Raw genomic sequence first — 12,598 nt, forward strand, 5'->3', positions numbered from 1 at the left:
CAAAATTCCTTACGAGCTGCAAAGATGCAACCTGAACTCCATGGGTAATAGAAAACATGAGTTCAGAAGTAACTGGTAGAAGAAAAAGGGATCAGAGCAGTAAGACTACTGGCTCTAGCAGCTCTACTTCCCAAAGCATAAACGATATTCCATCCTGGAGATAAGCCAGCACAACTAAAAGACAAGTTGGCAACTCCAACATACGTCTGACATTAGTATATATTTTCCATGGTTTCTCTCAGAAATTAACAAGAGGAACCTCCACCTCAGATTAATGTACAATTTGGCAGGTGCATCATGACTCCTGTTCTAAAGAGTATTTAACGAACCACCATTACTATTCAGCAAAGCACTAAGCATATTCTTAACACAAACAAACACAAGCTTTTGCTTAAAGTTAGTCATGAGAAAGTGCTTTTAATGAATTATGGTGTGAAAGACTTTTGTAGTGCCTCCTCTGAAGCATAAAAATTCTGATTCAGTTTCAGAGAATTTGACATTTGTTCTGTGATGACAACTCTAGAGTGGAACACAGTTCATGAAAATTTAGGGTTACATAGTTGCATAAATCAGTGGTATGTATATTTCTGCAGTTCCTCTCTTCTTTATATTAGAACACTTTTATAAACATAATTTGATTAAATTTCTCACCATTGCTTGAAGATTGGTTGAAACAGGCATAGAGCCACTTATGAGAAATCTGAAGGCCAAACACTTTAAATGACTTGGAGAAAATATTAAAATAAGTCTACACAGCTAAGGAACTATTTGCTAAAAATTGTTAGGACCTTACAAATCCACACAATGTATTAAGAAAAAATATGGTTTTGCTTAAATGTTTAAAGTGGCTATAAACATATTAAAAACAACAGGAAAAGAACGCAATACAGATTAGGCAAAGACAAGGTTAAGGAACATTTAGATAAATTGGACACATTAAAGTCAGAAGGATTCAATGAAATTTGCCCTTCGGTACTTGAAAGCTAGCTGAAACAATCTCAGATGCATTAGCAATTCAGAAGCATTAGCAATTATCTTCAAGAACTGATTGAGCATGGGTGAAGTCCTATCAACCTACTTAATTTTTTTATTTTACAGGGTTACCAGCATGGATAGGAAGAAGTAGCATACATAGAATCACAGAGTCACAGAACCACAGGAATGGAAGAGAGCTTGTCAGGTCTTCTAGTCCTGTCACTGCACTCATAGTGTGACTAAATATGAGCGAGACCATCCCTGATATATCTTGTCCAACTTGTTCTTAAAAATCCCCAATGATGGGTATCCTGCAATCTCCCAAATAATTTACATCAGTGTTTTACTACCCTAAAAGTTAGGAGGTTTCACTTACTCTTCAACATAAATGGTCTTTGCTGTAATTTAACATAAGAATGGCTATACTGGGTCAGAAAAAATGGCCATTCCAACCCAGTATCCTGTCTTCTGACAGACATTAATGCTAGCTGCCCCAGAGGGACTGAACAGAAAAAGTAATCATCAGAGTGATCCTTCTCCTGCCATCCATTTCCAGCATCTGACAAACAAAGGCAAGGAACACCATTCCTATACATCCTGGCTAATAGCCATTGATGGACTAAACCTCCATGAATTTATCTAGTTCTCCTTTTAACCTTGTTGAAGTTCTGATCTTCACAACCTTGTTGAGGTCTAGCAAGGAGTTCCACAGGCCTACCCTGTACTACATTTAAAAAAAAACAAACAAACAAACTTCCTTTTGTTAGTTTTAAACCTACTACCTATTATTTTCATTTGGTGACCCTAGTTCTTATGTTATGGGAACAAATAAATAACTTTTCCTAACTCACTTTTTCCACACCAGTCATGATCTCATAGGCCTCTATAGTAGTCCCCCTTAGTATCTGCTTTTCTAAAATGAAAATTTCCAGTCTTTTTAATCTTTCTTCATATGGCACCCATTCCAAACCTCTAATAATTTTATTGCCATTTTCTGAACCTTTTCCATTGAGAAGATATTTTTTTCCCTGAGAAAAGGTAACCATATCTGTACACACTATTCAAGATCTGGACATACCAGAGATTTACATAGAGGCAAAAATAAATTCTTTGTCTTACTCGCTATACCTTTTTTAACGATTCCTAGAACTCTGCTTGCTTGTCTGACTGCTGCAGTACATCAACTGGATGTGATCAGAGAACTATCCACAACAACCCCACAACTCTCTTAAGCCATCATAGTTAACTTAGTCCCCAAAGTGAATTAATGTACACTTATCAACATTAAATTTCATTTACCATTTTGTTGTCCAGTCACTTAATTTTGTGAGATCTTTTTGAACCTCTTCAGTCTGCTTTGTTCTTAACTATCTTGAGCAGTGGCTTGTTACTATTAAGTTTATCTATTTGTTCCAAACCACATGTAATGACGCCTCACTCTGGGACAATTCCTCAGATGTGTTGTCCAAAAAGAATGGTTCAGGTTTGGGAAATCTCCCTCTCATCTTTAACAGTGAAGACTACAGTAAAGAATTAATTTAATTTCTCCACAATGGCCTACTTGTCTTTGAATGCTCCCTTATCATCTCAGTTGTCCAGTATCCCACTGGTTGTTTGACAGGCTTTCTGCATCTTATGTATGTTAAAAAAAAAAAAAAAAAAAAGTTTGCTTTTACTTTGTGAGTTTTTGGCTAGCTGTTCTTCAAAATCCTGTTTGGCTTTTCTTGTGATACTTTTACACTTAACTTGACAAAGTTTATGCTCCTTTCTATTTTCCTCACTGGGATTTAACATCCACTTTTTAAATTATGTCTTTTCATCTCTCACTGCTTCTTTTACCTGGTTGTTGAGCCACAGTGGCACCTTTTGGTACTCCTGCTGTACTTTTTTAATTTGGGGGTGTACATTTAAGATCAGCCCCTATTATGGTCTCTTTGAAGAGTTTCCATTGCAGCTTGCAGGGATTTTACTTTTGGCATTGCATCTTTTAATTTCTGTTTAACTAATCTCTTCATGTTTATGTAGTTCCCCTTCATAAAATTAAATGCCACAGTGTTGGCAGGTTGAAGTATTTTCCCTGTCACAGAAATGTTAAATTTAATTACATTGTGGTCACTTTTTTCAAGCAGTTCAGTTATATATACTTCTTGGACCAGATCCTGTACTCCACTAAGGACTGAATCATGAATTGCCTCTCCCCTTTTGAGTTTCAGAGCCAGCTGCTCCAAGAAGCAGTCATTTATCCAGAAATTTTATCTCTGCATCCTGTCCTGAGGTGACATTTACCTAGTCACATGGAGATAGTTGAAATCCACATTATTATTGAGGTTCTTTCTTTCTGATAGCCTCTCTAATCTCCCTTTACATTTCATGGTCACTATCACTATCCTGGTCAAGTGGTCAGTGATTTAAGCCCACTCATTCTTGTCCTATTCTCAGAAGTCAAGGAGAGTAATTTTCCCTCCTTCTTGAAAAAATCTTGTATGTTCTTGAAAACTGTTTTGTCCCCTCTTTGAATTTTCTTCTCCAGACTAAAGAAACCCATTTTTCCCAGTCTCCTCTGATAAGCCATTTTTTTAGAGCTTTAATCATTTTTAGTGCTCTTCTCTGGATCTTCTCCACATCTTTCCTGAAATGTTGCACCCAAGACTGATAAAAAAATATTCTAGTTGAGGCCTAGTCAACTTGGAGTAGAGAAGAACTGCTTCTCTTGTCTTGCTTACAACATTCTAGCTAATGCATCCTCGAATAATATTCATATTCTTTGAAACAATCTTAGTCTATTGACTTATATCTATTTTGTGATCCACTATGATCCCCAGGTTCCATTATGGAGTGATCCTTACCAGGCAGTCATTTCCCATTTTGGATGTGTGCAATTGATTGTTCTTTCCTAAGTGGAGTACTCTGCATTTGTCTGAATTGAATTTCAATTTATTTTCTCTGGGAATGGTTTTCTAACCAGTAATATACCCACCTTATAGCAGCTCTATTTAGATTCTATTTCCCAAAGTTTTTTTATGATAGATCCTCATTTCAGTAAAGCTCTTGACATAATCCTGCATGACATTTTCATAAGCAAATGAAGGAAATGGGGCCTAGATTTAATTATTGTAAAGTAGGGGCACAACGTTCATATTAATTTAAAAAAAAAGATTTTAAGACACTGTATTCAAAGTGTAGTTATCAATGGTTTATTTTCAAACTTGTGGATGTACAATCTTTCATGGGTCTGTTCTAGATTGGTACTATCTGATATTTTCATTAACGATTTGGGTAATGGAATAGAAGTTATATTTATAGAATCTGCAGATGAGTCCAAGGTGAGAGAGGTTGCAGGTACTTTAGAGGACAGAATTACAACTTTAAAAGGGCCATGAAATATTGGAGAACTGCTATAAAATCAACAAGATGAAATTAAATAAAGATATGTATTAAGGACTTTGGCAGGAAAAAAATGTGCAGCAACCAAATGAGGAATAACAAGCCAGGCAATGGTACTACTGAAGAGGATATGGGAGTTACGGTAGATCACAGACTGCAGATGAGTCAACAATATGATAAAGTTGCAAAAAATATTAATATAATTCTTGGGTGTATTAACTGGAGTGTCATATGAAAGTCATGGTGCAATTCTACTTGACATTGGTGAGGCCTCCAATTTTGTACTATGTCCAATTCTAGGTTCCAGGAAAAATGTGAACAAATTGGGGAAAGTCAATAGGAGAGCAACAAAAATGATAAAACATAGTTTAGAAAACCTGATTTACAAAGAAAAAGGTTGAGAAAACTGGACACGTGTAGTCTTGAGAAAGGAAAAATGAAGAGGGACTTGATAACTCTTCAAGTATGTTAAGACCTATTTATAAAGGATGGTGGCCAACTGTTCTCCAAATTCACTGAAGGTAGGATAAGTTGTGATCGGCTTAATCTGCACCTAAGGAGATTGATTTAGTTTAGATACTAAGAAAAACTTCCCCATCTATAAGGATAGTTAAGCAATGAAATAGATTATGATGGGAGATTATGGAATCCTGTCACTGGAGAAGAGGAATAAAATGGGGTTTATAAAAATAAGTTAGAAAAAATGCCTGTCAAGGATAGTCTAGTTACATTTGAATCCCATCTCAATATGCCAGGATGGACTAGATGGTCTCTTGAAGTCCCTGGCAGCTCTACATTTCTATGATTCTCTATACCAGTATAAGGGCGTAGTTTATAGGAAGACACAACAATGATTATTACTATTACTGCTGACCATGATAAATATGGTACTCCTGTTTTTCCATTTAATAAACCACTGGTCTGTGGAGCATTCCTTCTTCGCTCAACTTGCCTTTCTTAGAATCTCTTTACGTTTTCCTTTGTATATTTTGGGATGATTAACTTTCATGATCATTCCAATATGAGTCTAATTAACCCTCTATTTTACAGTTCTTTATTGATGTCAAGATGAAGGAACTAATCTCCCATACATTAAATGACAGAATGGGCCCATGCCCCCATTTCTATGTGTAAATTGTACAGTAGGTAAGAATTCTGTTTTCCATCTGAAGGGAAAAATATATATCTGTGGCTATTTCTGCATCTCACCCCTCAAATGGTAAGTCTTGCTTCCCTATTGAAAGGGCCACACAGCTTGCTCTTAGACTTAACAGACACCACCCTCCCCTCTAGACCTATGAAAGACCAGGTCTCCTTGGCTCCTAAGGAGAATAGTTGTGTTAGAACAACTTGGATTCAGCTTCTGTAACCACAAGAAGGTGTAGGGGGGCAGTGGTCTGTGGGAGAGGTTGAAGATCCTGCGTAATCACAGGCCACACATTTTTCTTCTTGGTTCAAACCGTTTCTAACCCCTTTCTGGACACAGAAGCTAGATGGCATGAAGAGGTTTTTGCAGTTTACGGAAGTGTAGTGTATAGTGCTGAGTGGGTGGCTGAATGCCTCTTCTCTCAGGCTATGCCTACATGAGAAGCCTCTTACAGAAGTCACAGTCAGAAGGGATTTCCCAGGAAAACTTCTGTTGACAGATAGCATCTGCACATAAAAGCAGATCAAAAGAGCAATCCACTCTGTTGACAGACAGCAGCCCGACTGTGTGGCCCTCTCTCAACAGAACGATTGACTGGAAGCTCTGCAAATAGGACTGCCCGGGGAACCGGAAGCCCTGTCTGTTGACAAAAGGGGTCCAGAGCATCTACACAGCTGTTTTGTCGACAGAACACTGTCAGGAGAGGCGTTATACCTGAACAGGGAGAGGAATAATGCTGCCAATGGATGTGCCGGGTTTTGTCAACAAAAAACATTTTGCATGTAGATGTTCTGCAGTTTTTCCTGACAAAAGCCCAGCTTTTGCCAGAAGATGCCTGTCATTTAGATGTAGCCCCACAGAAAGAAGGTTTTTCTCTTTATTGAAAGGTAAATTAGACAGCATAAGCTGAAGCCCATAAACATTACAGCATACACACTGCATTCATACCTGACATTCCTGACTCCTCAGCCAAACTCCTCCTTTAGGAAAACAAATTTGTTACACATGAAGCATACAATGTACTCTAGAAAGGAAGGGGCTTGGATGTGAGAATAGACATGTTCAACTCATTTTTCTTAGCTGTATCTATTTCAGTAATATCCGTATCTATTTCAGTAATATCAAGGGAACGTGTCTAGAGAATGCACTGCTAAAATCAGGCAAGATTTATGACACTGACAGAAATCCTGATTAACCTACAATCTCTACAGACCCTCCTGCACCACTGGAAACAGCATCATTTTTATGCTTTTATATTTAGATATAAAAGAGGTAAAAATCAGTGGTACAAACTACGAGGGCTTAAAAAGAATAGGGATTAATAGAAGAGTAAGGTGATTTTACTATTTTGAAAGAAATATTTCAGCTAAAGAAACTACTCAGGCTCAGTTCTCCATGTTAATAGCTAGTGCAGGCTTCCACATAAGGAAATCATTAAATATTAATGAAGTAGTAAATATATAAAGAAGATTTTCTCTCCCTTTCCTCTAACCATCCACCAGTTTAATTTTAGTTCTAATTGTGTTATTTTGCAGAAGTTAAAATATTTTAGGTAATAACTGGACAAGGCCAGCAGGCCAAATTAAGTTTCCTTGACATTGCTTCAGTGACATAAAGAAAGCTAAAATGAAAAGGCAGTCCCGTAGCACTTTAAAGACAGACCCACTGGTCTGTCCCACGACAGCGCACCACCTAATAAATTATTTTGTTAGTCTTTAAAGTGCTGCTGGACTGCTTTTTTGTTTTGATAGAATACAGACTAACACGGCTATCTCTCTGTCACTATAAAGAAAAGTTGAGTTACCCTTAGGATTCCCCTAAAAGAGGGAATTTCTCTCAGGTGCTACAGGGCTAGCATGGCGCACACAATACTAACTGTGTGCAGTGAGAAGGAGTAGGTGGTATTGTGAGGCAGGCCAGGAAGTAACAGAGATGTGCAAGGCAGCAAGCAAGCTGCTGCTCCTAAGCCAGCTGAATGATTCCTATGGGACTGTTCCAGGTGGCATATGCTGGAGTATGTGCAGGACTATTTTAACTTGTGCAGAAAGGGATTTTAACCCCTTACCAGCCTCAGGATCCTGGGAAGAAGAAAGGTGTTTTAGCAAACAACCCCTTCAGCTACATTGACTTTTTGTAGATGTCTACCTTCTGCCATTTATCTGAGAGGAGGGGTGAACAAATCTGTGCCATTGGCAAAGACATTTAATGGTGACCTAGGGAAGAGAGGGGGAAGGAGAAAGAATGAATGAGAAAAAATAAGAAGAGTAAGAAACTGAAGAAGGGAGCAAGGGAAGGGCAGAGGAATTAGCTGTAGAAAATACTAAAATGATTGAAGTAATATTTGTATTTGCTATTTTTTAAAAACAACGTATATAATAAAATGTTTAGATTGGTCATTGGGTGGGTGTTGAATTCACAAGTACTATTTGTATGAGAAAAAATTACTCAGGTGCCCAGTGTGTGCCCTTGGGCAAAGCACTGATAAGTAACATTGGCTACGCACAATACCACATAAATTCCTTAACATTTCTCTAAATATCTGCTTTTGGACAGAATTCTTGGTACTTCAGCCAAAATGTAACTTTTTCTACCACGGTATTTATAAAGGTTGCTATTAAAAAGTCAGCATTTCAGATACGGAGCCATACATGGAAATATTACTGTTACTGTACATGTCTTCTAATAGATACCACATTAAAGAGTTGAGAAATGGTCAAATTCTCTTCTACGTGTATAATCCCAGAGGCACTGAGACCACTGAAAAGGGACAGGGAAATTTCTGCTTTATAGAACTAGCTGAGAGCTGACTGACTTTTAGCTTATGCAGTAGAGCACATGTACTTCAGCCCCTAACTTCACAGGCTCATTCCTTCTGCCAATGACCTGCATCTGCACGCTTCAGGGAACAAAAAATAAAGGAATGTTTCATATCAAACATATGGAAAGAGAAGCCTTTTCATAATCAGTTTTGTTTTCTTCAATTTTACATTGCACTAAACGGATGTGAGAATTGTTATATGCCTAGAGAATGTTCAGTTTCCACCATGTTTAAAACACAGAATGCCAACATACAGTAAGCATAAAACTAGATAAAATATTTAATAGGCAACATATGGTCCCCTTAAAACCTTGCCATTTGCAGAGATAGCTGTTTAAACATTATTTAATTGTTCATTCCACCTATTGTTAATTCAGAAATGGAGTAAATTATGGTAAAAGGGTAAATGAAAAATTTATATAAACACCAATGTATATATTTTCAGAGCTTGATCTAAGCCATGGGTGTATGGATGCAACATCTGCTGCAGTCAATGACAGTTGCATTCCTATATCTGAGGACAGTATCAATCCCCTATTTCATAGTCGTGCAGTGTAAATTATTCATTATAAACTTTAGTTATATTGGTCAAACAGATCAACATAGTGAAGCTGACAACAGTTTATGGTGAAAAACCACTTTCCAATGTGGGCAGTAGTCCAATTAAACTCAGTTTACATCAAATCTGCAGTCCTTTAGAAAAGCTTTGTATCATAAAGCCTCATCTGGTACCCACTCATGTCAAAGAATTTTATCATTTGACTTCAACAGGACAAGGTTCAAGTACTTCTGATGGGATCCTGTGCAATTTATGTAGGAAGATCTTTTCCCCCTTGCCTTTCAGCTACCACCTCAATAACTTCTCACATTTTTTCCTCATACCTTGAGAATTTTGCACATAATCTCATAAATGGAAAACGTTTTTTCCGCTCGTGTCCAATCCCACGTGGTGACCTTGGAGCAGAAACAGATAAATAAATAAATAAATAAATAAAAATTAAAACAAGACAGTAAGCAATAGAAATTTTCTTGGTCTCAATTACGCAATTTATAGACAATTTCAGTGTGACCCAAACATCTTCCATTGATACAATGCATATGCACAGACCACATTGCCTTATAAAACTTAACATGGGGCCATGTGACATATTTAGCCCTCAGATTGGTGGTACTAAGGGAGTACATTAGAATCCCTGAGGGGTAAAGAGACATTGTGCCGCAGGAAAGCACTGTCCAATCCTGAGTGCCCTGGGGCATAGTGAGACTTATTTCACGCAGTGCCAGCCATTAAGGTGTAACAACAAGCTTTCCTGGAGGATCCAGCTCAGTGTGTAAGCTAACAGAAAGTGGTGAGGGGTTAAGTCTTCATCTTCTTCATAGCACCTTTTGAGTGCGGTAAGCTGTTGCAGAGGCACTGAAGGAGCAGTTCCGAAGTGATCCTGACAGTCCTTTATTCAGGACATGTAAAAAAAAAAAACATGTCATTGTGCTTTCCCTCCTTGAGCAGATATGTAAAGGGTCAGTTACACGGGACCCCTCTGTAGTGTTATGTTTATTATTTATATTGTGGTAAAGCTTCCAAACATACACCAGAACACCACGTCACAAAACAGTGTACAAACACGTGATAGAAAGACAGTCCCAAGGAGTTTGTAATATAAATAGGAGACAAGAAGCAACAGATAATGGACATAGAATTGCACTCATGCTAACAGGTGTCTGCTTCTGCAGCCCTTCAAACCTTAAGCTTTGAAACATACTTCGGTGCCACCAGAAAGTTTATCACAGGATATAAAACTTGTTTTTACAAGAATTAATTTTTTAAGAAATTGTATTACACTGAAACACTGCAGATTATAATAGAGGACCAATGAAATTATACAAAGTTTAATTAACAGGACTTAGAAAGTAGAGAAAGAGGTAGCTAAATGTATATAGCCTAGAGAAGAATCGAGAGATACTCTCACACTCCATAAACACCTTCAACAAAACTGAAAGAAGGAAAAAAAAGAACTATTTATTTTCTCAGAAGACAGAGGAACCATGGTCTGAAAAGTTGAGGTTATATACTGTGTTAGAAAAAAAATTATTAATGCTAAAACCCATTGGACAGTGGAAAATATTTATGGGAAAGTGAAACATCACTGCTATTGATATTCAGGAACAGGAGAAATGAAAGAACAAACGTATTTGGTCTCCAAGACCTGAGAATAAAACTATCAGTTAAAATATGTGAGAACTAATTCCTTACCTAAGTTGAAACCACAGAGTTGCATGAGTGAGGTACGTGAGAAAACTGAGGTGCTACTGTGGGAATAGTGGGATAATATAGGAATCTAGGACTTTAAAAAGTGTTGTCTGCTTTTTATGTTGTACCATGCACAGATTTGACTGTTTTATAATGATTACTTTGAGATAACTATTAAACACCAAGATGTGTGCTGACACCACTTAAATTTCTATTTTGCATCTGTTTTCTACATAAAGTATACCTGCTCAAGGATAACAATGTATCTTTATGGCTAATTTGATTTTATTGTTGCATGACAATTGTGCTAATATTACTAAATCTTGTTGAGCATACAGATTAAAATAATTGGAACAGAGAAGAGATGCAGGACCCCAGGGACATTATCTTAAAAAAATAAAATTTGGTAATGAAAAGATCGAACCGATTAAAGGGTTATATTTGCTCTTTTAATAGAGATCCAATTATTTGCAATTATCTACATTGTGCAGTCCCCACTCCTTTCTGTTGCAATAAAAGATAAAAAGGATATTTTGATTCAATCATACACATCCACATCCTGCAGTCTTCACTGAAAGAAAAACTCCATTTCTGTGGAAGGGACTTTTGCTTGTGTAAACACTGAGGGAGCTGTCCTTTGTTTCCTCAAAACATTTATTTTATAACCTTAATTATATTTAGTAAAGAATAAAAGTGTTACAGTGTAATTAAATTCTTATCAGGGCAGTAGCCTATTAAAATCTTTGTTTATGGGTGGCAATCAGACAAGGCCACACGGGAACAAAAACAAAGGAAGATCTTTTTCTAGGAAGTTAACTTCGAAGTAAGTGAAAATATATGTAGACTCTTTGTTGGCTACTTCGATGTAGTCCCTAACTTCAAAGTTAACTTGTAAGTTAGTTCCTAGTGTAGACGCACCCCTCATGTTTTAGGTTTGGTAAAATATACTGCAAATATGTTATAAATACATACCTGAATGCAGCCCCTTATGTGAGGACAGTGAGATGCTTTTATTTGTCAAATCATATATGACACAAAGTGCCACTCCTGAGAAATAGTGGATTTTGTGGAAACATATAATCACTTTGCAATTGAATCCTACTTGGCTATAGGACAGGTGTAGCAATAAGGACAGGTGTAGCACATACTGCTATATTGAACCATCTCAGATCCCAGGTCTGGCATTTATGATAGATCTATCCCCTCAGCAACAGAAGAGGCTACGGGTGGGGTCTCAGCTCCACCTGCTCTCAAACACTGGCCAGCGGAGTTGCCTAGATTTAAGAATATTGTGGCAGGAAGCAAAGAAGGAACACAAGTGGAAGAATGCCTGGGACACAACTCCTTCCTGTTCTTGCTCCTGGGTAGCATTGCCATTCAGGGCTCAGTCAGAAGGCCAGTCCTATCATGAAGATTGCTTTGTAAAAGGAGATATACTTTTCCATGTGAGAGAACAGCTTTAAGGTACAAGGTTTATCTGAACAAGAGATATTCAAAGTAAAAGGACACTGTAGATTCAACCAGTTCCAAGAGTTTTGAAAAACTGTTTGAGCTGGCAGTCAGAGTGAGAGAAACTGGGGAGGAGGTTGCCCTAAATTAGTTAGGGCCAGCTGGTGCCACTTAAATCTACCTTTCCCCAGCAGTGCAAGCAGGGAGTGTGAGAGAGTTGAGGAGATCAGAGTAGTGGATGAGAGAAAGTTTGAGAGGAGAATATCAGAAATGGGGGGGGGGCAGAGTTAGTGTGTGGACTTCCTAGTCCTGGTAATCCCGGGCTCAACCATAGGCTGGGAGGAACTGGTCACCCAGCCAGAGCAGATCAAGAAGGAGGACTTGCTGCTGCAGTGGCCTGGAGAAGGTGTCAGAGTGAATTGCCTGGGGAAGTGGCCCAGGTAGAAGAGCTGCTGTGCCATGGGCTAAGCAAGTCAGCCCTGCCCAGTAGCAGTCGCATAGAGTCACTGGGCTGGAACCCAGAACAAGAGGGTAGGGGCTGGGATCCTCCCAGGCCACTTCTCACCCTAGCAAGGGC

At 38.1% G+C, this 12,598-nt stretch overlaps 1 protein-coding gene across 2 annotated transcripts in view; it reads right to left on the reverse strand.

Annotated features, from left to right (window-relative positions):
* The window catches only part of SNTG1 (syntrophin gamma 1), a 628,960-nt gene that overhangs the window by 74,941 nt on the left and 541,421 nt on the right, over positions 1-12,598 (reverse strand). For both annotated transcript variants that reach the window (XM_074987189.1, XM_074987190.1), the window contains one exon: positions 9,207-9,278. In XM_074987189.1, coding sequence (XP_074843290.1) covers positions 9,207-9,278 — 72 coding nt within the window. The remainder of the gene's footprint in view (positions 1-9,206; positions 9,279-12,598) is intronic.

Source organism: Carettochelys insculpta, chromosome 2 (assembly GCF_033958435.1).
Source record: "Carettochelys insculpta isolate YL-2023 chromosome 2, ASM3395843v1, whole genome shotgun sequence".
NCBI lineage: Eukaryota > Metazoa > Chordata > Testudines > Carettochelyidae > Carettochelys > Carettochelys insculpta.